Source organism: Sciurus vulgaris, assembly GCF_902686455.1.
Source record: "Sciurus vulgaris genome assembly, chromosome: 14".
NCBI lineage: Eukaryota > Metazoa > Chordata > Mammalia > Rodentia > Sciuridae > Sciurus > Sciurus vulgaris.
Window position 1 is genome coordinate 77,638,960 of NC_136475.1, and position 26,370 is coordinate 77,665,329.

General features: G+C 47.7%; 1 protein-coding gene across 2 annotated transcripts in view; it reads right to left on the reverse strand.

Annotated features, from left to right (window-relative positions):
- Positions 1-1,382: 1,382 nt before the first annotated feature.
- The window catches only part of CAD (carbamoyl-phosphate synthetase 2, aspartate transcarbamylase, and dihydroorotase), a 29,562-nt gene continuing 4,574 nt past the window's right edge, over positions 1,383-26,370 (reverse strand). Inside the window, exons 6-45 of one of the 2 annotated variants that reach the window (XM_079110504.1) lie at positions 26,138-26,309; positions 25,755-25,940; positions 25,467-25,579; positions 25,025-25,170; positions 24,646-24,777; positions 24,271-24,504; positions 23,929-24,150; positions 23,557-23,745; positions 23,179-23,303; positions 22,655-22,785; positions 13,061-13,173; positions 12,350-12,594; positions 11,936-12,182; positions 11,500-11,598; positions 11,125-11,349; positions 10,858-11,040; positions 10,188-10,406; positions 9,776-9,943; positions 9,096-9,278; positions 8,891-8,995; positions 8,229-8,468; positions 7,915-7,996; positions 7,465-7,631; positions 7,171-7,335; positions 6,856-6,987; positions 6,441-6,642; positions 5,858-6,048; positions 5,618-5,758; positions 5,322-5,423; positions 4,809-4,905; positions 4,505-4,555; positions 4,169-4,213; positions 3,896-4,065; positions 3,708-3,782; positions 2,976-3,188; positions 2,696-2,821; positions 2,356-2,511; positions 2,163-2,264; positions 1,871-1,965; positions 1,383-1,752 (exon numbers count right to left, since the gene is read on the reverse strand). In XM_079110504.1, coding sequence (XP_078966630.1) covers positions 1,650-1,752; positions 1,871-1,965; positions 2,163-2,264; positions 2,356-2,511; positions 2,696-2,821; positions 2,976-3,188; positions 3,708-3,782; positions 3,896-4,065; positions 4,169-4,213; positions 4,505-4,555; positions 4,809-4,905; positions 5,322-5,423; positions 5,618-5,758; positions 5,858-6,048; positions 6,441-6,642; positions 6,856-6,987; positions 7,171-7,335; positions 7,465-7,631; positions 7,915-7,996; positions 8,229-8,468; positions 8,891-8,995; positions 9,096-9,278; positions 9,776-9,943; positions 10,188-10,406; positions 10,858-11,040; positions 11,125-11,349; positions 11,500-11,598; positions 11,936-12,182; positions 12,350-12,594; positions 13,061-13,173; positions 22,655-22,785; positions 23,179-23,303; positions 23,557-23,745; positions 23,929-24,150; positions 24,271-24,504; positions 24,646-24,777; positions 25,025-25,170; positions 25,467-25,579; positions 25,755-25,940; positions 26,138-26,309 — 6,092 coding nt within the window. In that variant the 3' untranslated portion in view covers positions 1,383-1,649. The remainder of the gene's footprint in view (positions 1,753-1,870; positions 1,966-2,162; positions 2,265-2,355; positions 2,512-2,695; positions 2,822-2,975; positions 3,189-3,707; positions 3,783-3,895; positions 4,066-4,168; positions 4,214-4,504; positions 4,556-4,808; positions 4,906-5,321; positions 5,424-5,617; positions 5,759-5,857; positions 6,049-6,440; positions 6,643-6,855; positions 6,988-7,170; positions 7,336-7,464; positions 7,632-7,914; positions 7,997-8,228; positions 8,469-8,890; positions 8,996-9,095; positions 9,279-9,775; positions 9,944-10,187; positions 10,407-10,857; positions 11,041-11,124; positions 11,350-11,499; positions 11,599-11,935; positions 12,183-12,349; positions 12,595-13,060; positions 13,174-22,654; positions 22,786-23,178; positions 23,304-23,556; positions 23,746-23,928; positions 24,151-24,270; positions 24,505-24,645; positions 24,778-25,024; positions 25,171-25,466; positions 25,580-25,754; positions 25,941-26,137; positions 26,310-26,370) is intronic. The other variant, XM_079110505.1, reaches the window with a different exon arrangement.

The following is a 26,370-nucleotide window of genomic DNA, read 5'->3' on the forward strand; positions in this document are numbered from 1 at the left end:
TCTCCACATCTGAAATATGGGTAGAAGGCAGGTGTAAGGTTAAATGAGACTATGTATAAAGTTCCTGCTTATACCAAGTGTTACCCTTTGGATGTGAGGCAACCTCCAAAAGCTCTCACTGAGACAACATAAGAAGTTTCAGGGGAGAAATGACTGGGTTATGAGAGTCTTAACCTAATCAGTTAATTAATCCCTGACGGGATAAATTGAGTGATAATGAGATAGGTAAGGTGTGGCCAGAGGAAGTGGTTAATTGGAGGCATGGCTATGAGGTATATATATTTTGTATCTGGAGAGTAGAGACCTCTTTCTGCTTCCTGGTCGCAATGTGAGCCATTTCCCTCTTCCACACCCTTCCGCCATGATGTTCTGCCTCACCTCGAATCCCAAGAAATGGAGCAGGCCTTCTATGGACTAAGACCTCTGGAACCGGGAGCCCTCAAATAAACTTTTACTCCTTTAAAATTGTGCTGGTCAGATCCTTTTGGTTCCAGCAGTGAAAAAGCTGACCAAACACTGAGTTTTCAAAAAATGAGGTCCTTCCCTTTTCCTATCTTTGTAACATGCTAATATCTCTGGGTGAAGTCCTGGAACATTTTGGACCACCACGTGCCAAGATGAGGCAGGTTAACCTCTAGATTTGTGGAGTGCTTCATTCAATAAGAGGCTAAAAATTGAGGGTAAGAACTATTTACCTGTATTCCCACTGTGCATAGTGCCTTGTGCCCAGATTGTGCCAAGTTAAAGTCTGTTGGAACAAGAAATGAAACTCCTTTAATTCCTAAACTGCACCGAGTGGAATGGCTGTTCCACAGAAGACCTACTTCAGTCTGCTGCCCTACCCCAGGGTCTCCAGCCAAATGCGCCTCAGATCTCCAAGGCACTGCCCTTTTATCCAACATCAGAGGCTCCCAGGGATGGAAGGATGTGGGTTCCTCACAGTGAAAGAACTACAGAGTGAGGTTTTGAGGATGAAATGGGTGCCTCAGCCTCTGAAGGAGAGGACTAATCAAAAACAGGAAGGAAGAGTAAGGACCTGAAAGAGAATGAACCTCCGCGGTCCAGCCCCAATGCACAGCCTTACTTTTATGGTGAGCTGTACTCACGTAGCATCCAGGAAGATGGCACAGCTGTTTGTCAGGACTTGGTGTGCAACTCAACTGAGAGAGGGCTGGACATGAGCCAGCGTCCCCAGGTGAGCTCTGGGGTCAGTGAAATTCACGACTCAGAAAACACCAACAGAACAGCATGTGCCAGCCAGGAGTCCTACAAAGCCACAGCTCTGGAAATGCCAAGAAAGAGCCCTGCCCAGGGGGTCTCTCTCACCCTACCATACTGGCATTCTCTGAGGAAGCCTGTGATACTCATGAAGAAGCAGGAACTGAAGCAGCTTGGTTATTTATTAGTCAGTAGAAAAGTAACTGTACAGATACGAGGTGCAAGAATGGAGATGAGGCAGACAGGTCCCCAGGATCTGAGGCTGCACCCCGTGCCGGAGAGCTCCAGTCTAGAGCCTGAAGTTGGTCCCCGAGTGTGTGCATATGTGCACGTGAGCTATGTGTTTGCTAAGTGTGCTGCCCCCGTGGGGGGCACTGGGATTCCTTGCCCAGCAGCTGAGCCTGAAGAGAAGAGGCCAAGGAAACTGGAGCCTAGAAGCGGCCCAGCACAGTGGCTAGCAGAGCCATGCGGATGTACATGCCATTCTCAGCCTGGCGGAAGTAGGCTGCTCGGGGGTCCGAGTCTACCTCCATGCTGTAAGAGAAGGAGAAAAGTTACCATGCAGCTCACAGATGGACTGTTTAGGATTAGAGCGCCTCCCACAGCCAACCCCAGGTAGTCTCCAGCCTAGCGGGTGATGATGCCACATCACCTTATTTCATTGACACGGGGCATTGGGTGCATCACCACCATCTTCTTCTTGGCCCGAGTCATGATGTGGGGAGTGAGGATGAACTGGCCAAAGCACTGCAAGGCAGATGGGTCCCTGTTAGCACTTCAGGGCAGGGGTGGCTACAGAGGACATGATTTGGGCTCCTCTAATGTCCCTTCCACACTCACATGCAGCTGTGGCAACTGAGGGACCCGGGGCTTAATGGCCCTGCCCCAGCCTGTGCCCAGCCCTCCCAGGATCCAGCCCTGTTTCTTCCTCAGCTGGCACTCACAGCTTCATACTCCTGGGTCGAGCCAAATCGCTCCTTCTGGATCCGAGTCATGTAAAGCACATCAGTGTCAGGCAGCGCTTCTTCGATGCTCTCAAACTCCTCCTGGAGGGGGAGGTAGAGTCATGGGGAATGCAGTGCTGGGCTCTGACCACTCAACCCAAGACCCTAGCTTGCTGGGCTGTGAGGGTCTCACCTGCTTGGTGCCACGGGAGGCCACAAAGGCCCACACGTTGGATGGCATACGCAGGCTAGGAGGTGCCACGTAGCGCAGGCTGACACGGTACTGAGTGAGCAGGCAGGCCAGGGAATGCACTGTGCGTCCATGCTTTAGGTCACCCACCATGGTGATCTAGAAGAGGAACCCCATCACCAGAGGGACCCAGATTGAGGACCACTGTCACCATCTCAGAGCCTATGGTCTCAGGACCAAGACCCAGGTCTCCTGGGTACAGTATAGCCTGGACTGAAGAAACCACTGTTTTTCTCTCCAGAACCTTCCCTGGCAGGTCTCCAACCCCTGCCACCACCCTCACCGTCATTCCATTGACCGTCCCTAGCTCCTCTCGGATGGTGAAGATGTCTAGCAGGGCCTGGGTGGGATGCTCTCCAACCCCATCTCCAGCGTTGATCACTGGCCTCCGGCAGTGCTTAGCTGCCAGCTGTAAAAAGGGAACAAGGAAGGAGAATCCTGCCTTCTGCAACTCAGAGGCCCCTCCCCCATCCGGCCCAAATAAGACTTGAAACGTGGGCAGAAGGAACCCCACGTCCTCAGGTTTAACTTATCAACCCATCTCTCACCCAGACCGGCCTCACCTCCACTGCTCCAGGCTGGGGGTGCCGAAGCACAACGACGTCAGCATAACAACTCATAGTCTGTACTGAGTCGGCCAGGGATTCACCCTTCTGGACGGAGGATGTGGCTTCTGAGAAGCTGAGCACAGCACCCCCAAGCCGGGCCATGGCCGCTGCAAAGGAGCTACTGGTCCGTGTGCTCACTTCATAGAACATGGAGGCCATGACCTTCCCCTGGGGAGAGGATGAGGAGGAAGGCATATGTGTGCACATTCATCTTGGGGAACACACAGGACCAAGCTCACCTCCCCAGTTTATATCAGGGAGAGTTGAGAGGATCGTTCTCCACCCAAACCTCCCCTGTGGCCTGTCAGGGCCTGGACATTTCCACTACTAGTGTGACTCTGAGCTAAATGCTTTGCCTCCAAAAAGCATAACTGAGTGTGAGTGACTCGGCAGAGGAGGAAAGGCCAGCTTTCTCCCCTGACGACCTGGCACAGGCCAGAAGACTCCAAGCATGGGCTGATGCTCTGGTGCTCAGGTTCCATGTCTACTATCTACCGCTGTGGGAAGAAACCTGGGATCAGGTGCAGAGCAGCATGACCTCCCAGAACAGAAGGCTGAGCTGGTGACGGTGCAGGGACTGGAGGCACACAAAAGGACCTGATGGCAGGGACAGGAAGACCCCCACCCCCAACAGGGGCTACTGGCAGGTAATGGCTGGGACCCTCAGCTCACAGCCCTGATCCTGACCTTGAGGATGTCAAGGCTCCGCTCTTTCTGTACCATCATACGCAGTGTGTGTGCCACATTGAACAGATGAGACATCTAAGAAAAACCCCAGGTGAGAGGGAAAGGCAATGAGCAGCCCCCAGAGGCCCTGGCCCCACCCTTCCAAATCCTCAAAGTTCTAGGTGTCCCTGCCCTCCTCCCCCATGCACCTGATCCTTGGTGAACTGCTTGACAGACAGGATATGTTGGCCCACTAATGAGTGCAGCAGGGGTGAGGTCTGGGGGTGCAGCAGGCCAGGGGTCCCCAGGTTCTGGGGTGACGCCTGTCTAGGTACTGGTGGTGGAGGGTGGCAGGTGCCATCAGGGGTTCCCATCAGCTCTGCAGTGAGGGACGGGGCAGAAGAAGCTGGTCAGAGGTGCCCCCTACCCAGGCCAGATTGGAGTGTCCCCAAGGTGAGTGTGTGTCAAGAGTGGCGTCTTACCTGGCTCAGCTGCCTTCCGAGAGGACTTTTCCTTTGGCTCCTCAGCTGTAAAGAGGGCAACAGGACAGACGCAGATTTTCAGCTGCGGTCTGGAGAGCCCCCGTTTTCCCAGGAACTCACTTCACAGCACCTGTGTTAAACCACCTCACACGACAGTAGCTACAGCAGGTTAGGGGAGGGCCAGAATGGTGCAGCAGCTCTGGGGATGGACACAGGGCTCCCGGTGGGGTTCTCCTGTGTGGGAACAGTGGTGCCCTCCCAGGGCCTTCCCAGTTGGCACAGGGATCCTAGGCAGAGGAAAGGTCAGGCTCACACCAATCAGCAACCAGGATTTACCCCATACTCTGCTGCCCTGTGGGATCCCAGCTCCCGGGCGCAGGAACACAGCTGCCCACAACAACAAAAAAAGGGCTGTGAGAAGCAACTGTGGGATGTCTTCCTCATGCTGCAGTGATTTAATGAGGACCAGACTAGGACAGAGGGATGGGGAGAAGGACAGGCAAAGGCAAGTGCTGGGAGGAGGGGCCTGAACCAGTTCTTGGACAACTAAGTCCCAATCTTGGAAGCCGAATGCAGAAGCCCATCCCTACACACCTTAGTCAGAGTGGACCTTCTCCTGTGCCACAGAAAGCCCTCTTACCTGGCAGACCAGGGTCGGAGGCTCGGTGGATTCGAGGTGGCAGATGGAAGCGACCATCAGGAAGCCCTGGGATGCCTCGGCGTGGTCTTTCAGGTGTCTGGAGTGGTGACATAGGCCATTGTTGTGAAAGGTAATGGATTTAACCCCAATTCATACTCCCACAGAAAAGCTGTTCCTGGCGTGTGTATGCATTTTTCTCCACGCCATCTCCCCTTGGCCCCATCCTTCTGCTGTCTTGTCAATAGGTGACAAACTGGCTTCTTAGAGGTATGTGCTGATCCCAGAGCAGAGTTCCAGGCAGAACCCTGGCTGGATGAGCAGGGGGCTTGTGGTACTCACAGGCAGCCTCCTAGACAGAGTCAACTCTGTTCTGCAGGAGGCAGAGAGAGAGGTAGGCGGGATTTGAATGGTCAAGTGTGGAGCCCTCTACCCCCTGAACCCAATGAAAATGTTCAAACTATTGTTCCTAGCCTTGGGCACCCCACCAGCCCCAGCCCCGGAGCAATGTGATACCGTGGTTATTTCACTGGTGGCAGGGGCAGAGGGTGGAGGCTGAGGGACAGCCCCCTGAGGCCACTTCCGCACATCCTGTCCATAGCCTGGGGGTACCAGCACCTGCAGATGGAAGGCAGGGGTGGGGCATGAGAAAGGAGTAGAGTGCTCCACAATTGGGCTCCTGAAGGTGGACATCAGCAAACATGCAGGGCAGCCGCAGGGTGCAGTGGGTCTGTGTAGATGTGCTCACAGAGAAGAAAATGAAGAAGACTGCAGAGGTCACTACTGAGATCAGGCAGGGGCTGCACACGCACCTGTCCATCAATATAGGCAACCTCCCCTCGCAAGACCACACGGCGGATGGTGCCCTTCACTTTTTGCCCTTCAAAGGGTGTCCAGTGGGCCTTGGAGAAGGGCATGTGGCTGGGAATTGTCCACTCGTGCTCCAGATCCACCTGCCCAGAGGGTGTGGTTACAAGAGGGAGAGGTCATACCAGAGAACAGACCCACGGGCTGGAGAGTCCCCTACTCGCTTGGGGCCCTCCTCTGCACACCTCCACGTAGGTGTCCTCCTGTTGTGGCAGGTGGAAGATCCGCCGAGGATTGTGGTGCAATCGCTGCAGTAGGTCGTCTAGACTGAGGCGGCCCTCGCTCACAGCTGTCAGCAGCAGCGGCAGCATGGTTTCTAGCCCAGGGAAGCCAGGCGGAGGCCGGGGACCACACTTCTCCTCTAAGGTGTGGGGGGCTGGAGAGAGAAAGACTACCTTCTGAGGAGGCAGGGTGTCACCTCCACACCTGGGGACTCATACCCCAGGGCTGTATTTCCAGTATTACCAACCCCGATGCTCTTTTTCTGGGAACTGGAGCCCAGGGAAGTGGGAGCGCTGTCCTCCCACACCTTTGCCTGTGTATGCTCTCATTTACAACAGATCATATGCTTATGCCTTCAGTCAGTGTTTGTCAAGCACCTACCATGGATCAGGCAGTAAATTAGAGGCTGGGATCCTACACATATCAAGACCCAGTCCTTATGGAGCCCAGAGTCCAACCCCTTTCCATTTTCTTGCTAGGGCTGCCTCACAGCTTGAGTTGGGGCACAAGCCCTGCTCAGCAAAAGAGGAGTAGGCTAGGCCTCACCGTGATCTGAAGCAAAGCAGTCAATGACAGCCATGTTCTCCCACAGGGCCTCCTTGTCCTGGCGAGAGCCAAGCTCAGGTCGGACTTCCCCCTTCCCAGGCCCCAGGCACTCCAGGTCATCGCGGCTCAGGAACAGGTGGTGGGGTGCCACCTCACAGGTCACTGGCAGCCCTTGTGCCTTTGCTGCTTTAATCAGCAGGATCTAGAGAGAGAGGAGATTGGGAGGAAATCCCCCTGTGCCCTGTCCTCCGAAGTTCCCATGGCCAGCATGCCTCCTCAGGGCATTATGGGCCAAATGTGCCAAGGGTGCTACGTCAAGGCTCTCCTCCCATTCTCTCTTGGCCCCAAGGACTACCCTGACCTTTGGTGTTACTGGGAAAGCAACAGGGAACCAGGACCTCTGATGCACTCTCACCTCCTCCTTCCGTGCCACATGACATATGTGCACTGAGCGCTGGGTCAGCTGAGCCACCATGAGGATGGCAGCCACACTCTGCCGCTCTGCATGAGCCACAATGGGGAGGTGGGATGGCCAGGTCTCGAAGTGCTGAGGGCAGAAAGAACTGATGAGGGAGAGTACAGAGCTCCCCCTCTGTATTTGATTTTCTGTTCATCAGAGCCCATGGCTCTCAGGAGCCCCTGAATCCTCTCGGCTGGCAGCCCACATAGATGGGGTCCTTAAGCCAGGGTATACCATTTGGTAGCCTTCTGCCACAGGTGCACTCCCTACCTCCATCCACTGGGCCACACTGTCCAGGCGCAGCTCAGAGAAGGTCTCATTGAGGTAGAGTTTCAGCCCTGCTGCAGACCCAGCCACAGTACCCAGGGTCCCTGCATTTTCAGATGAGGCTCCAAGGAAAAGGGCAAAGTCACAGCGGGCACCAGCTTCTGCCAGCTGCAGGGGATTCACATGAGAGGAAAGCTACTAGCACCTATGCCCACAGGCGAGCCTAGCATCAGCACCTGGGTTCACAGGGAGAGCAGAAGGCAAAGGGCTCAGGGAATCAAGGGTGTAGTGGCTTACCTTCTGGGCCAGGGCCAGGGCAGGGGCATCAACAATGGGGGGCCGGGTATTAGGCATGGCACACACCATGGTGACACCACCAGCCAGGGCAGCAGCTGTGCCAGAGGCAAAGTCTTCCTTGTGGGTCCCACCCGGTTCCCGCAGGTGCACATGAACGTCAATCAATCCTGGGAAAACACAAGGACAGCAAGATTAGAGGGAGATTCAGAGACAGGAATGACACAAGTGAGTTGGGAAAGTGGGAAAATTAACATCAAGTGATACAAGTTCCTCAGTCCAGGGCATCATGGAGTAAGGAAGAGCATCATGGATTAAGGAATGAAGAGCTCAGAATGAGAGATTCTGAGGCCTTCACTGTCTGTGCAGTCCAGGGCAGAGTGTGCTCAGATACCTTTAGACCCCAAGAGGCTCTGTGCCAGCTAAAACCAGTGTCCCAAGAGATGTTCTTACCAGGTAGTCGCACAAGCTTCTGGGAGGTCATACAATCAACGTGCACCTTTAAAGGTGGGGCTGGCCCGATCTGGCCTAGGGCCTGCAAGTGGGAAGCATGATTAGCAGTGGTTTAAGAGAAAGGGGCTCTGGGGGTTGCAAGTAGAGACTAGGCTTTCCTAAAACCCAGGCTCCTCCCTCGGTAGCCACAAAGCTTTCTCAGAGCAGTGCTGTTTTACACTGACCTTTTCCAATTCCAAGGATGTGCTCACTACTCCCTCCCTAAATCAGGCAAAAGGGGAGCAGACTCCCTCCTAGCACCCCATCGCAGCTACCTCCACAAAGAGTTTGGTGCACTTGATGTCGATGATGAGGGGCACAGAGAAGTCAGCAGCCAGGCGTCGGGTACGGTAGCCCTTGGTAACGAAGGAAGAGAGACGCCGGCCCCCAGCCCCACGCATGGACAGATTAATCACTAGCTCAAAATGATTCTCAGCCAGCTGTTCCAGGATGCTCCGCTGTGGTGGGCACTCGCCATCCACAGCCTCTTCAAAGTGCCAGTCCACAGCTGTCACCTGCAGGCCCAGGGCTAAGGTGAGTGCCAATCTGAACCTGGTAGGGATCAGGAAGGCCAGCCTGAAACTAGGGGAGCTGACCCAGGAGTTCATAATCAGGAAATTAAGGACCCCCAGGCTGAGGACCAGGGGTACCTCTATTTGCTATTGGCAAGGTATATTTCTTGACAGGAAAGGTATGTGGAATAAGATAAGTCACCAAGGACCATAAACAATATGAGGTCATGGGCAAGTACACAGACAAGCCTCGGCAAGGAAAAATGCCAGAATGTTAACGGTGCAAGAAACTATAAAGGACCTTTTTCTCTCGTTATGCATGAAACACATGTTAATAACATGGCATGATCACAGAAGCAGAGGAAGAGGGAGAGATACCCCTGGGGTCCCAGGAGGGCAGTGTGGGGTGGTGGCAGGAGCTATACCTTGACACCATGCTCCGTGTAGAAGTCAGCTGTGCCCAGGCTGGCGTAGAGGCTATAGCCCAGGCTTTCCAGCAGCCGCACAGTTGGGAGCAGTTCACTTTTGTTCTGAAACCAAGTAGAGCCATGAAGTGGGAATGTTCTGTCTTCCATTTCCAGGTCAGCCCTGGCCCCTACCTCCAGGACCAGCCCTCTGTAATTCTGGTACCTTATAGCTGCCGATGGTCAGCAAAATATTCTTCTTGGGGATCTTAAAGCCAGTGCTTAGCATGGCCTTGAGGTAAGCCTCACAACGGCTCTCCCCAAAGCCAGCCACCTCCCCGGTGCTGGTCATCTCCACACCCAACACCACGTCGGCACCCGCCAAGCGGGAGAAGGAGAACTGAGGCACCTGAGGGAGCAGGATGAAGGAGTGGGCTGGGGCATCCCTTGGAGGGGCAGTCACAGTCCCTGCTCCTTATTGAGTCCGCACAGTGGTTATGGCCTTCCCTGATGCTGTGCTCTACATGCCCTAAAGCTTCCCTGTTTCTGCTCCAGCTGTTCAATGGTCTTGGGATATGGTCCCAACGAGCTCCGAAAGTCAAAAATCCTCACCATCCTTGAGGATGCCTCTTCTTTTTCCAAGCCTTCCCAGGTCAGCCCTCTTGGAAGCAGGTACTCTTGTCTCTAACCACTTTGCCCATTTGGTTTATAACTTGATAATGTAGACTTATCAGACTGTTCCATAATAAAGCTATTTTTAGACCCAACTTTCCTTACCTCCCATTCCTGGAGGATAAGCTCCCAAGGGACAAAGACCATCTATGACCCTACAATGGTGATGCCTTAAGTAGATGACAGTTTATCTGTTGATTGAGCTCTTTGCCCAAAGGTTTAAAACCTCCTTACCTTTACCCCCACAACTCCAGAGCCAGTCATGAGCCCCACAGGTTCCACCTTTTCTCCCATGATGACCCGTGTGGCCAAGGCTACTAGGTCAACACCTAGTGTCTTGGAGACGAAGGGGAAAGATCGTGAGACTCGAACGTTGCATTCAATAACTTTCAGCTGGTCATCCTGGGGCAGAGAAGCACTGGGTCAGGTCTGCATAGGCTGGGCATACTGAGGCTACTGTTTGAACCTTGATTCTTCCCCTCTTCTTTCTATGAGTAATGAACCTGAATAACTGTCGCTCCCCTGACAGCACTGAGCTCTTCCCTGCAGTTCTCCTGTCTACTTGGTGAGGTGGATGCACCACAGGGCTGGTACAGAACACAGAGGAGCTGCACATCCCTTCGCTCCCTTCCTTTTGTCTTATTACCTTGGCAATGAGCTGCAGATTAAAGGGTCCTGTGACCTGCAGCTCCTGGCCTACAGCATGCACAATGGCTTTAATCCTCTCCAGGGTTTTGGTGGTGATGTCTTGTGGCGGGGTAACAAGTGTGGCATCTCCTGAATGCACACCTGCATTCTCCACATGCTCAGAGATGGCAATGGCTTCTACCACACCGTCACAGGCCACAGCGTCCACATCGATCTCCTAGTGGGAGACACAGGCAGTGTGATGCAGGGTAAGAGCCATCATAGCACTTGCCCTTCCCCTAGGATGCCTCCCCCTGTCTTTTGGTACAGGGGATTGAACCTAGGGGTGCTTAAACCCTGAGCCACATCCCCAGCCCTTGTTTTTTTGGTATTAGGGATTGAACTTAGGGGCACTCAACCTCTGAGCCACATCCCCAGCCCTATTTTCTATTTTATTTAGAGACAGGGTCTCACTGAGTTGCTTAGTGCCTTGCTCTGGCTGAGGCTGGCTTTGAACTTGTGATCCTCCTGTCTCAGCCTCCCAAGCTGCTGGGATTATAGGTATGCTCCACCATGCCCCAATATGATCTATCCTTCCCAACCTCCAGTTCCTATGACTCTGCAGGACCAGAGAGGGGAATCTCCTTAGAGCCCTGAGCCTGCCCCCAGATTTCTTTGCAGCTTCTCACCTTGGCCTCCTGGATGAACTTAGAGATGACTACAGGGTGCTCCTTGGAGACAGCTGCTGCACTGCTCAGGAAGCGCTCCAGGTCCCCATCAGTGTAGGCTACGTTCATAGCAGCACCACTTAGCACATAGGAGGGGCGCACCACACAGGGGTACCCCACGGTCTGGCAAAACTGGCGAGCAGACTAAGGGGCAGAGAGTTTAGCAGAGTTGGTCACCTTCACCTACAAACACCATCCAGCCTCTAGGCCCCTCTTACCCCAGCCCACCTCTAGGTCACTGAGCTCTCTCCACTGAGGCTGGCTGATACCAATAGTGTCTAGGAGCCGGGAGAACTTAAATCTGTTCTCTGCCGAGTCGATGGCTTCAGGGGAGGTGCCCAGCACCCGGCACTGCTGCCGATGCAAAGCCATGGCCATGTTGTTGGGCAGCTGCCCACCCATGGACAGTATCACACCTTCAGGGTTCTCCAGCTCATAGATGTCCATCACTACCTGTAGAGCAGTGGCCACAAAAAAGAGTCAGGAAGCTGAGTCTTCTTGCTTATGTCTCCCTTCACCCCCATTAAGTGCCAGAGAAGGTCAGTCAGTCAGTCTCTCCTGACCCTGGCCACCCTGGTACAGGGCAGCCCTCATTCCCCTCACCTCGAAAGAGATCTCATCAAAGTAGAGTCGGTCACACATGTCATAGTCGGTGCTGACTGTCTCTGGGTTGTAGTTCACCATGATGGTCTTATACCCCATCTGCCACAGGGTGGGGAATGCACTTAGCAATTAGGAGGCAGGAGGAGCATGAAGAAACTAAGCCAAAGACCCCACTGGAGAGTGCCAGCCAGCTCAGCTTCCTGCGAAACAGTTGTATAGCACAGCTGCATTGGGGGAAGCAGGCAAAGGGTTGGGGAGGAGACTCAAATACTGTCTGGGGCACAGAATGAACTAAGGTGGCCCCAACCCAAAGCTTTCTGACAGAAGTAAGGTATAGAAAATAATAGGAAGAGTTAGGATTAGGTGGGGGATGATAGGCAAAGGCAAAAGCTGAGCACACAGCAGAGAAACTATTATGAAACACAAACTCTCAGACCTTTCGGAGCTGCTGGATGCAGCCTACAGCACACCAGTCAAACTCGACGCTGGAACCGATACGGTAGACGCCAGAGCCCAGGACCAGGACATGAGGCGTTCGAAAGGTGAGGTCATGGGTTTTGCCCCAGTATGTCAGGTACAGGTAATTTGTCTGGGCTGGCCATTCGGCTGCAACTGTATCAATCTGTTTCACTGCTGGGCAGATCCCCAGTTCCTGACGCAGCTTGCGAACAGCCAACTCTGTGCTAAAGGAGAAGGGTCAGAAACTCAGTCCCTGGGAGCGAGATACTGAGGGCAGAGATCAGAGAGGAAAATATCCCCGGAGGCCTCGAAAGCTCCCCCAGGGTCTTTCCTGGTATAAAGTCTCCCTGCCCACACTTCTCAGCCCAAGTCCCTCGCCACCATCTCTGACCTCAGGACAGCAAGGGCAATCTGCTTGTCAGAGAAGCCAAGGCACTTGGCCTGGTGTAGCAGGTCTGGGGGCAAAGACTGTCCACGGTGTTGTTCTAGCAGCTGAGCATGGGTGACAATCCGCTTCATCCGGTGCAGAAACCAGCGGTCGATGCGAGTGAGCTCATACAGGCGCTCCACTGAGTAACCGGCCCATAGAGCAGCAGCCACCACAAAGATCCGCTTGTCTGTTGGTGTCTCCAACTCCTGATGGGGAAAACACAAATAGATGGATATGGGACCGTGCAGAGGTAGAAGAGGTCAGAATGTTGGCAAACACATTCCCAACCAGTCTGACATGGTGGTGTATGACTATAGTCCCAGCTTCTTGGGAGAGTGAGGGGGAGAATCATTTGAGCCGAAAAGTTTGAGACCAGCCTAGGTAACATACTGAGATCCCATCTCAATCAATTAATCAATCAAAAACAAATTCCCAACCTACTCCTGTCAGCACCTCTGAAAGCCTGAGTGCTTGAGTGTGTTAGGAAAAAGAAGCTGAACACCACGGCACAGGCTCCGAACATGCAAAAGCCTGGATACAAATCCTGGCTCTGCCTCTCACTGCCATCAGCAATTTCTATAACCTCACCTGTAAAAACAAGTCTAATAATATATCCTCACAGAATGAGCAGAGTCCATGCTAGGAGTGTTGCTAGGGAGGGAAGCTGCTCACCACGTCGCTGACTGGCTTCACTGTGTGATCAAAGCCCACACAGTTCTCATCCACCATGCGCAGGGCCTTCTGGAAGGCCTCCTCAAATGAACGTCCAATGCCCATAACTTCACCTGGAGGAACAGGATGAAAACACAGGGCTTGGGGGCAGGGCACTGCCTGGCGTGCTTATGGTTAGTCAAACTTCTTGGAGGTTCTCAAGGCAAACCCCAGGGTAGAAGAATTCACGGTATTTCACTATTAAGAAATCTCAAAACTTTAAGCTTTTCTCCCTGCCATTTTCATGGACAAGCACTAGCTTTGTGCTTTTGAGTGAATATGGAATTGATATGCCCAAAATGGGCATGTGGATATTGGAACAAGTTCTAGTTTATCCCACTGGCCTGATGGCTGTCCAGTTATTTGGCTTGCTTTATCTATACTGTGATGACACCATCTGGAATCTGCCTCATCCTTTAGACTTTTAAAAGGTTTGGCTAACAGGAAGATGACATTACAATTTGAATCCCTCCAGAGAAAGTTACATTTTCAAAAAGGATTTCTTCTTGGACTTTTTTTGTATGTATGTTTTATACACGATTATAGTACACATATAATTTCCATCCTTTTTTCCTCATAAACACTTTACCACATTGCTGTCTGAGTTCAGACACCAGTTTAACTCCTGCATACTTTGCATAATTTAACTGCCAACTTACTGAAAGACATTTAGTTTTTAAGTGCTGGTGGTTACAAATGAGGCTGTGATGTTTTGTATTAGCTCCTTAGAATAATTTCCAGAAGTGCAAGGGTAAGAGGTAAGACAAATTTTATGACTCTTGGTAAATACTAATTACTTTATAAAAGCCTGTGCTTTACAATAGTTTAACCAACATTCTGAGGAGTGGACATAATCATTTTAGTTGGCTTTCGCTCATTAAAGCGAAAAAGAATTTCATTTGAACTAGATATCTACTAGTGAAAGAAAAACTTTTTTCCCCCAGGTTTGCTTAAGATTTCCTCTTCTATAAAGTTCTGTTCATGTCCTCTTATCAATTTTCTTTCTTTTTTTTCTTTTCTTCTCTTCTTCTTTTCACTATTGGGGATTGAGCTCAGGGGTGCTCTATCACTGAGCTACATCCCAGCCCTTTTTATTTTTTGAGACAGGATCTTGCTAAATTATTGAAGCTGGTCTTAAATTTGCGATCCTCCTGCCTCAGCCTTTCAAACCACTGGGACTATAGGCACATGCAACTGCATCTGGTTTGCAATCCTAATATTGAAGTTTCTTAAAAAGTTTGCCAGTTGAAGTGGCACACGCCTGTAATACCAGTGGCTTGGGAGGCTGAGGCAGGAGGATCATGAGTTCAAAGTCAGACTCAGTAAAAGTGAGGAGCTAAGCAATTCAGTGAGACCCTGTCTCTAAATAAAATACAGAATAGGGCTGGGGATGTGGCTCAGTGACTGAGTGCCCCTGAATTCAAACCCCAATAACCCCTGAAAAAGGTTTTAAAACACTAAGATGCGACACTGCGGAAGTAGGCGGCGGGCAGCTATCCCGCCCAGCCAGCAGGCCAAGGACAGATGTCATAACTGAGCAACCCCGCCTGACCCTGGCACGTAGGTTGGTGCCATCACAGGTTGGACGCAGTTGCAGAGTGAGCTGGCGGGCAAGTCAGGCTGCTTGCATCTCGGAGGTAGAAGGCAGGCCTGCCTTGGGGAGCTGGGTGGCGGGCAGCCAACCCGCCCGACCACCATGCCCAGGTTTGTTGCCATCACAACAAACCAGAGGCTTAGCCAGAGGCTTCTTCATAGGCTGGTGCAGGCATTTTGAATTACTCCTGAGGGCGTGGCCATCATCATTGGAAGGGCAACTCCCTTCCTGAGACACCTACAGGAGGCTAGAGGACCTTTGACAAAACCCAGGAGCCAAGTAGAGGAGGTATTGAGAGACTCGGGACCAACTCAGAGCCACGGGGGAATATACCCCACCTGAAGGCCACCACCTCTAGAAGGCCAGCTTCCTAGTGGAACACCGCATTATCAAGTTCCTCCAAGACTTCAGGATACTGAAGGCTAAGAGGTGAGTTATTGGAAATCTACAGAGACAATATTAGTCAACAGAGGAAATCTGTAATATCCCAGAGTTTCACTATAAGAGGGGTAGATACCTGAACAATATGAGAAAACAAGGGAAGAAAATGTCCCAAACAAACCGAGATGGTAGAGCAATAAAATCCAATGACAGCATGGCAGAAGTAATGTCAGAAAGGGAGTTCAGAATGTACATAATCAAAACGATCAGGGAAGCAAATGAGGAGATGAAAGAGCAAATGCAGGCACTGAATGATCGCACCAGGGAACAAGACAGGGATGTCCTCTTTCACCACTTCTATTCAACATTGTCCTCGAAACTCTAGCCAGAGCAATCAGGCAGACTAAAGAAATTAAAGGGATACGAATAGGAAAAGAGGAACTTAAGCTGTCACTATTTGCTGATAACATGATTCTCTAGAGGATCCAAAAAACTCCTCCAGAAAACTTCTAGACCTCATCAATGAATTCAGCAAAATAGCAGGCTATAAAATCAACACGCATAAATCTAAAGCATTTTTATCTGCAAGCGATGAAACATCTGAAAGGGAAATGAGGAAAACAACTCCATTTTTTGAGCAATAGCCTCAAAAAAAATAAAATACTTGGGTATCAATCTAACCAAAGAGGTAAAAGATCTCTACAATGAAAACTACAAAACATTGAAGAAAGAAATTGAGGAAGAACTTAGAAGATGAATGATCGCACCAATCAACAGTTAAAAGAGCAAATACAGGAAGCAAAAGATCATTTCAATAAAGAGTTAGAGATATTGAAAAAAAAAAAAAAAACAAACAGAAATGCTTGAAATGAAGGAAACAATAAACCAAATTAAAAACTCCACAGAAGTATAACCAATATGATAGAACACCTGGAAGACAGAACCTCAGATATTGAAGACAAAATATTTGATCTTGAAAACAAAGTTGACGAAACAGAGAAGACGGTAAGAAATCATGAACAGAATCTACAAGAACTATGGGATATCATGAAAAGGCCAAATTTAAGAATCATCGGGATTGAGGAAGGCTTAGGGAAACAAACCAAAGGAATGAACAATCTATTCAATGAAATAATATCAGAAAATTTCCCAAATCTGAAGAATGAAATGGAAAATCAAGTACAAGAGGCTTATTGGACTCCAAATACACAAAATTACAATAGACCCACACCAAGGCACATTATAATGAAAATACCTAACATACAAAATAAAGACAGAATTTTAAAGGCTGTGAGAGAAAAGAATCAAATTACATTCAGGGGGAAACCAATACGGATATCAGCAGATTTTTTCAATCCAGACCCTAAGAGCTAGAAGGGCCTGGAACAACATTTTTTCAAACTCTGAAAGAAAATGAATGCCAACCAAGAATCTTATACTCAGCAAAATTTACCTTCAGATTTGACGACGAAATAAAATCCTTCCATGATAAACAAAAGCTAAAAGAATTTACAAAAAGCAAGCCTGCATTACAGAACATTCTCAGCAAAATATTCCATGAGGAAGAGATGAAAAACAGCGATGTAAATCAGCAAAGGGAGGAACTACCCTAAAGGAACAACCAAATAAAGGAGAAATCAAGTTGTGTCAAAAAAAAAAAAAAGAGCCAAATGACCAGGAATACAAATCATATCTCAATAATAACCCTGAATGTTAATGGCCTGAACTCATCAATCAAAAGACATAGACTGGCAGACTGGATTAAAAAGAAAGATCCAACAATTTGCTGCCTGCAAGAGACTCATCTCATAGAGATACCCACAGACTAAAGGTGAAAGGATGGGGAAAAACATATCATGTACATGGACACAGCAAAAAAGCCGGAGTATACATCCTCATATCAGATAATGTGGACTTCAAGCCAAAGTTAGTCAGAAGGGATAAAGGACATTTCATACTGCTTAAGGGAAGCATAAATCAGCAAGACACAACAATCATAAATATCTATGCCCCAAATAGTGGCTCATCCATATATGTCAAACAAATCCTTCTCAATGCCAGAAATCAAATAGACCACAACACAATAATAATAGGTGATTTTAACATACCTCTCTCACCACTGGATCCTCCAAACAAAAATTGAACAAAGAAATCATAGATCTCAAAAACATAATAATTTAGACTTAATGGACAGTTATAGAATATACCATCCAACAATGAGTGAACATACTTTCTTCTCAGCAGCACATGGATCCTTCTCTAAAATAGACCATATATTATGCCACAAAGCTACTGTTAGCAAATACAAGAAGATAGAGATACTACCTTGTATTCTATCAGATCATAATGAATTGAAATTAGAAATAAATGACAGAGTAAAAACCAGAAACTACTCCAACAACTGGAGATTAAATAATACACTATTGTATGATGAATGGATAACAGAAGATATCAAGAAGGAAATTAAAAAATTCTTAGAGATAAATGAGAACAAAGAAACAACATATCAAAATCTCTGGGATACTATGAAAGCAGTTCTTAGAGGAAAATTTATTTCATGGAGCGCATTCAATAAAAGAAGAAAAAAAAATCAACAAATAAACAACCAAACACTGCGGCTTAAAGCCCTAGAAAAAGAAGAACAGAGTAACACCAAAAGTAGTAGAAGACAGGAAATAGTTAAAATCAGAGCTGAAATCAACGAAATTGAAACAAAAGAAACAATCGAAAAAATTGACAAAATAAATAGTTGGTTCTTTGAAAAAATAAACAAAATTGATAAACCCTTAGCCACACTAACAAAGAGAAGAAGAGAGAAAACCCAAATTACTAAAATTTGGAATGAACAAGGAAATATCACAACAGACACTACTGAAATACAAAACATAATTAGAAGCTATTTTAAAGATCTATACTCCAACAAAATAGAAAATCTTGAAGACATCAACAGGTTTCTAGAGACATATGAATTACCTAAACTGAACGAGGACATACACAATTTAAATAGATCAATTTGAAGTAATGAAATAGAAGAAGTCATCAAAAGCCTACCAACAAAGAAAAGTCCGGGACTAGATGTGTTCTCAGCCAAGTTCTACAAAACCTTTAAAGAAGAGCTCATTCCAATACTTCTCATGAAATAGAAGAGGAGGGAACCCTCCCAAACTCATTCTATGAAGCCAATATTACCCTGATACCTAAACCAGACAGAGACACATTGAGGAAAGAAAATTTCAGAACAATATCCTTAATGAACATTGATGCAAAAATTCTCAACAAAATCTTAGAAAATCGCATACAAAAATATATTTAAAAGATAGGGCTGGGGATATAGCTCAGTTAGTAGAGTGCTTGCCTTGCAAGCACAAGGCCCTGGGTTCAATTCCCAGCACTGCAAAAAAAAAAAAAAAAAAAAAAAGTGCACCATGATCAAGTGGGTTTTATCCAGGGATGCAAGGTTGGTTCAACATCCGGAAATCAATAAATGTCATTCACCATATCAATAGATTTAAAGTCAAGAATCACATGATTATTTTGATAGATGCAGAAAAAGCATCTGATAAAATACAGCATCCCTTCATGCTCAAAACACTGGAAAAAACAGGGATAGTGGAAACATTCCTTAACATTGTAAAGGCCATCTATGCTAAGCCCACGGTCAATATCATTCTAAATGGTGAAAAACTGAAAGCATTCCCCCTAAAAACTGGAACAAGGCAGGGATGCCCTCTTTCACCATTTCTATTCAACATTGTCCTCAAAACTCTAGCCAGAGCAATTAGACAGACCAAGGAAATTAAAGGGATACAAATAGGAAAAGAAGAACTCAAAACTATCCCTATTTGCAGATGACATGATTATATATTTAGAGGAACCAGAAAATTCCACCAGAAAACTTTCAGAACTCATAAGTGAATTCAGTAAAGTAGCAGGATATAAGATTAATGCTCATAAATCCAGTGCATTTTTATACATAAGTGATGAATCTTCAGGAAGAGAAGTTAGGAAAACTACCCCATTCACAATAGCCTTGAAAAAAATAAAATACTTGCGACTCAATCTCACAAAAGAGGTGAAAGACCTCTATAATGAGAACTACAGAACACTAAAGAAAGAAATTAAAGAAAACCTTAGAAGATGGAAAGATCTCCCATGTTTTTGGATAGGCAGAACTAACATTATCAAAATGGCCATACTACCAAAAGTGCTGTACAGATTCAATGCAATTCCAATTAAAATCCCAATGATGTACCTTACAGAAATAGAGCAAGCAATCATGAAATTCATCTGGAAGAATAAGAAACCCAGAATAGCTAAAGCAATCCTTAGCAAGGAAGAGTGAAGCAGGGGGTATTGCAATACCAGACCTTCAACTACACTACAAAGCAATAGTAACAAAAATGGCATGGTATTGGCACCAAAATAGACAGGTAGATCAATGGTACAGAATAGAGGACATGGACACAAACCCAAATAAATACAATTTCTCATACTAGACAAAGGTGCCAAAAATATGCAATGGAGAAAAGATAGCCTCTTCAACAAATGGTGCTGGGAAAACTGGAAAACCATATGCAACAGAATAAAACTAAACCCCTATCTCTCACCCTGCACAAAAATCAACTCACAATGGATCAAGGACCTTGAAATCAGACCAGAGACCCCGCATCTTATAGAAGAAAAAGTAGGTCCAAATCTTCAACTTGTTGTCTTAGGATCAGACTTCCTTAACAGGACTCCCATAGCACAAGAAATAAAAGCAAGAATCAACAACTGGGACAGATTCAAACTAAATAGCTTTCTCTCAGCAAAGGAAACTATCAGCAATGCGGAGAGAGCCTACAGAGTGGGAGAAAATCTTTGCCACTCATACTTCAGATAGAGCACTAATTTCCAGAATATATAAAGAACTCAAAAAACTCTACACCAAGAATACAAATAACCCAGTCAACAAATGGGCTAAGCATATGAACAGACACTTCACAGAAGAAGATCTACAAGCAATCAACAAACATGAAAAAATGTTCACCATCTTTAGTAAGAAGAGAAATGCAAATCAAAACTACCCTAAGATTCCATCTCACCCCAATTAGAATGGCGATTATGAAGAATACAAGCAACTATAGGTGCTGGTGAGGATGTGGGGAAAAAGGTACACTCATACATTGCTGGTGGGGCTGCAAGTTAGTGCAGCCACTCTGGAAAGCAGTGTGGAGATTCCATAGAAAACTTGGAATGGACCCACCATTTGACCCAGCTATCCCACTCCTTGGCCTATACATACCCCAAAGTCTTAAAATCAGCATACTACAGAGATACAGCCACAACAATGTTCATATCTGCTCAATTCACAATAGCCAGATTGTGGAACCAACCTAGATGTCCTTCAATTGATGAATGGATAAAGAAAATGTGGTATATATATATACCATGGAATATTACTCAGCCATAAAGAATAATAAAATTATGGCATTTGCAGGCAAATGGATGCAGTTGGAGAATATCATGCTAAGTGAGATAAGCCAATCTCAAAAAACCAAAGGACGAATGATCTCATTGATAAGCGGATGATGACACATATAGGGGGTGGGAAGGGAGCAAGAATGGAGGAAGGAGGGACTCTATAGAGGGATAAGAGGGGTGGGGGGGAAATAACAGAATGAATCAAAAACTATTACCATAGGTAAATGTATGATTACACAAATGGTATGCCTCTACTTCATGTACAGAGAAACAAGATGTATCCCATTTGTTTACAATAAATATGAATAAAAAAAAAAACACTAAGATGCTGATAATGGTGTGAATAAGTAGAATGAATATATATATATATATATATTTCTTTTCTTTTTTTTTTTTGTACTGGGGATTGAAGCCAGGTACATTTAGCCACTAAGCCATATCCTCAGCTCTTTTTTATATTTTAGAGCCTCACTAAATTGCTGAATCTGGCTTTGAACTTGTGATCCTCCTCTCAGCCTCCTGAGCTGCTGGGATTATAGGCATGTGCCACCATGCCTGGCTAGAATAAGATTTTAATTCCTTTGTACTGTGGTTATAAAAGCTTTTATTTTGGAATTTGTTAAACTTCATACATTCATACAGGAATACCTAGGAAATTTCTGAAATTATATAATTTGGAGACAGATACATATAAAATTTGGATGTATATAATCCAAATCAATCCAACTCTGTATGACAGTTCATAGATGATTTTTTTCTAGTTAAACAATCTTTTTTCATTTTTCAAGGATTCATGTATTTCACTTGTCTAATAAATGTTATAAAAAGTTACCAAGAACACATTCCAAGAATACTTGAATAGATGTAAAACACATATATTTCAGCTAGGAATCAATCTTTGATTGTTCTATTTTCAATCTGCTTCTCTTAGCCATAATTGAATTATGGCTTCATTCCCATGTTTATTATAATTTTCATATAACAGAAATTCATCTCCAGAAGGAACAACTTGGCAGTCTTGGAGGATTTCTAAAAATTCTGAAATATTAACTGAGCTCAGACTTACTTGTTTAAAGGCCACTACTGTTCTAAATGAAAGTTTGGAGCACAATGAAATGCTCTTATTCACTGATCTGGTGGCACCTGGTCTAATACATATACACACTTGTCTTGGTTGAAATGTGTTAGAGGACAGTTTAAGGCAACTACACCCCACCACTGGATGGTGAATGACTGTTACCCACATTCACGTTCACTGATAAAGCTCCCTGTTATGATAAAGATCTCTCATGGATTGCTCTAATTAAAAAAAAATTTTTTTTTTGTAGTTGTAGATGGACAGAATGCCTTTATTCTATTCATTTATTTTTTATGTGGTGCTAAGGATCGAACGCAGTGCATCGCACATGCTAGGCAAGTGCGCTGCGACTGAGCTACAGCCCCAGCCCTCTAATCTTAACATTATTTTAGAAAACATTTCATTTAATGACTGAGGCACAAAGTGCCAGAGTAGGAGACAGGCTAAGAATAGTTGCCATTGTGCTGACTCAGATTTAGAAGGGTTCACAGGAAAATAGCACTAATTGTTCTCCTAAAATGTAAGTACTTAAACTAACAGTGAATGAAATGCCACTGGCATTAACAACCTAGTGACGAGGCCATGGGCAAAATGCCATGAGGATGACATGCTGTCAGTGGTTTCACGCACTGGTCTCCCAGGTGACAGTGATGCAGTGAACACAGGGCATGCAACGAGGAACCAGATCTAGTTTTCAGCTCTTGGTTCTGCCCACTACTCCTTTGTGGGCCCTCAGCCAAGTCACTTAACTCCTGGGGCACCTCAGTTTCCTCACTTGTTAAATAAGAGAGATGAGATAATCTGATGCTGGCACCTCACCCCAGAATTTGCCTTCCAACACAGATTTCCAGGTGACTGACCCTGCTCCTGATGAGGACTATCTTAGTTTGAAGGGTCCCTATGAGCTCTCAGAAACCACATTTCTACACTGCTGCTAAAAAAGGCACCAGGGAACTTTTAGGCCAGGGCAGGGAATGCTAAAATTATAGACTCCTGGTCCTGGTGGGCCTTCTCGGGGTGACCAGGGTATGATTCTCACCAACGCTCTTCATGCAGCTCCCAATCTTTGTGCTGACACGCAGGAACTTGCTGAGGTCCCAGCGAGGAATCTTCACCACACAGTAGTCCAGGCTGGGTTCAAAGGCTGCTGTTCCTCCTGTAACAGAGTTCCTGGGGGCCAGCAAGTAGGGTTGCCAGAGAGACAGAGAGGAGTGCACAGGGTGAGCTTCCAGATGGCTCTGTCTCCACACATCCAGACCAACATCCTTTTCATAGTCCTTGCCCCATGAATATTTTCTTCAGCTCCCTCCATCCCTTTTTAGTACCAGGGATTGAACCCAGGGGTGCTTTTTCCACTCAGCCATACCCCCCCCTTTTTTTTTTAAATTTTGTTTAAAGACAGGGTCTCGGTGAGTTGATTAGTGCCTTGTTAAGTTGCTGAGGCTGGTTTTGAACTCACGATCCTCTTGCCTCAGCCTCCTGAGTCACTGGGATTACAGGGGTGTGCTACCACACCCGGCCTTCCTGTCCCCTCTTAACACGCAGATTTCCCCCACCTCATACCTGAGTTCAGGCAGGGGGATGCCCAAAGCTAGCTTGGCTGCCACATAGGCTAGTGGATAGCCGGTGGCCTTACTGGCCAGAGCAGAGCTGCGAGACAGCCTGGCATTCACTTCAATGATGTAATACTGCAATGAGGGAGAACAGAGAAAAAGTCACTGGGTACCTTGCCTAGAAGAGATCTCCAAAAGGAGAAAGAAGAGCCTTTTTCATAAGGATGGAGAACAAAAGCGTCCTCCCTAAGGCCCAACGAAACAATGAAGATCCTGGCTCCCACTCAGGGTCTATAAGGCCAGAAAACCTCCTAACTCTGAGGCCCAAAGTTTACAAAAAAAGGAGGAGATAACAGTTACAACATCAGCTCCAGGGCCTCAGTCTCACCTGTTCAGACTCTGGATTCAAGGCATACTGTACATTGCACTCTCCAACAATCCCCAGGTGCTGGGTCACCTTGATAGCTGTCCGTCGCAGAAGCTGGTACTCTCTGTCATTCAGTGTCTGACTTGGAGCCACTACTATGGACTCACCGGTGTGGATGCCCAGTGGGTCTAAGTTCTCCATATTGCACACCTTTGAGGGGGGATGCCAGAAATGTCACTGCTCAGGGGAGTGAGGAGATAGGAGGTTACATCCCCTGGGGCTATGCCTAACTTGGACCTGAGGGACACAGATCCCTCAGAGATCTCCGCCCTGGTCTCTGCTCTTCCAAAAGCTCAGACTGCCTGAGTCAACCTTCCCTCCCCTATCACTCACCGTCACACAGTTGCCATAGGCGTCTCTCACCACCTCATACTCAATCTCTTTCCATCCCTTCAGGGACTTGTCTACCAGCACCTGGCTCGTGTGGGCAAAAGCAGGGGCCACAAGAGCTGAGAGCTCCTCCTTGGTGGAGGCAAAGCCGGAGCCTAGGCCCCCCAGGGCAAAGGCTGCACGCACCAGCACAGGGTAGCCCAGCCGCTCAGCAGCTGCTTGCGCCTGCAAAGAGTAGGAGAGATGAACCCACAGGTTATTCTGTTTTCCACAGGTTGCCCAGAATCAGAGAAAGTAAGATATAAAGAAAATGACACCACTCTACTACCCAATCAGCCCTCAAACCTGTTCAAGAGAATTTGCTGCCTCGCTGGGGGCCACATGTTCTCCAATTTCTGCCATCCTGGCTGCAAAGGCACGGCGATCCTCAGTCAGCTCAATGGTTTCCACAGGTGTGCCCAGGACCCGGACCCCATAACGAGCTAATACCCCAGCCTTGGTCAGCTCCACACCACAATTCAGGGCTGTCTGGCCCCCAAAAGTCAGTAACACACCGTCTGGCCGTTCGTTACGTATCACCTGAGGCAGGAGAGAGGAGTCACAGGCTTTCAGACCTTAGGGGTAGTGAGTGAATCTAAGTAGCTTAGGAACCCAGAGTGACCATAAAAACCCCTACCCACTAAAAGTACCTGCCTGAGTCGAGCCTTACCCCCATCATACCTGGGTTACGTAGTGAGGAGTTATGGGAAGGAAGTAGACCTTGTCAGCCAGCCCTTGGGAGGTCTGCACTGTGGCAATGTTGGGGTTGATCAGCAATGTCTGGATGTTCTCCTCCTTCAGGGCCTTAATTGCCTAAGAGGACAGAAATGGCCCATCAGCTTCTACTTAAAACAGTCTTTGGCCAGCATTTCTACTCTTCTTCCCCTCTCCATGATCTCAGTCCCTAGTAACTGACTTCTGTTCTTCATCACATCATTCTTTCTGTATATCCTCAGAGGTCCTCGCTACAATCGACATTCTTACTTTAGTCCTTCTCCTTGAGACTCTACCTACTTTTGCAGGTCACATACACAGAAGGGTATGGATGACTGTGACTTACCTGAGAGCCTGAATAGTCAAACTCCCCAGCTTGGCCAATGGAGAGGCCCCCTGAGCCTAGGATCAGAACCTTTCGTGGTGGTGGAAGACCAGAGCCAGGGGCAGGAAGCCCAGCGGGACAGAGGCGCTCAGCCAGCCGCTCTCGAACTGTGGAAGCAAATAAAGACAAGGATGGCTGAACTAAGTGGGACCCAAGAGACCATCTGGATTAGTCCCTTTACTTTCAGAAGAGTTCAGAACAAATCATGCATCTAATGGCAAAGGGAGGACCACGAGAACCCAACACTTGTGACTCTGAAGTCCCTAACAGAAGTGGCACAAACTGTCTGAACTTGGTTGTCTTCCTACCCCTCCGAACAAGAATTCCTGGGGCACGACCATCTTATGCTTACCTGGTGCCAGCCCTGTTTAGGTTTATAACCCAGTTCTACTCAGGGTCTTACCTGTTTGGCCCCCACGGTTGCCATCTACAGCCTCTTTCACAGTTTCCAGAAAGACGTCAAAAAGCAGTTCCATATCTGAAGGACCAGCTTGGTGCTCTGGGTGAAACTGGACACTGTTGAAGAGATTGAATGCTTTGTCACTGGCATGCCATCAGCAGCCTCAGAGGTGGGTAGTGGGTAGAGTGGACTTAGTTCTACGGTGGGGTTTTACTTTCCCATCTTCAAAGACCCTAGGGCTTCAAAGCCACACACCTTGCCAATTACCCTGGCAAGTCTACTCAGGCTCACCTGAAGAATGGCAGGTTGTCGTGTACTATGCCTTCATTAGAACCATCATTGGCGTTGGTGAAGAGAGGAGCCCAACCTACTGGCAGGGAGTCCGCTTCCACAGCAAACCCGTGGTTCTGGGATGTCAGAAAGCAGCGTCCAGAGCCCACCAACAAGCAGGGCTGGTTGTGGCCTCGGTTCCCATATCTGGAGATGGAAGCATGTTGAGTCACAGGCCCCTCTCACCCTTTTTCCCTCTGTGCCAAACCCAGCTCTCCTGGCCTTCATTATTTGATAGCCCCACTCTTGTTCATACACTATCTAACTCTCTTCCAATCCCCAATGTACCCTACTCCTCCCTCATGTCAGAAGTGTTGTCACCTTCCTCTTCTCTCAAGTCTCACCTCATCTTGTAGGTCTTAGCTCCAATTGCTAAGGCCAACAGTTGGTGTCCCAGGCAAATCCCAAACACAGGTCGAGGATTAGGCTCAGATAAGACACGGCTCAATGTGGCTACCACATTGGGATAGGAGGCAGGATCACCAGGACCATTACTTAGGAAAAGACCATCATACTCTGCAGTGGGCAGAAAAGATGTCACTGAACACAGGATTTCAACCAGAAGAAAGAAACCACA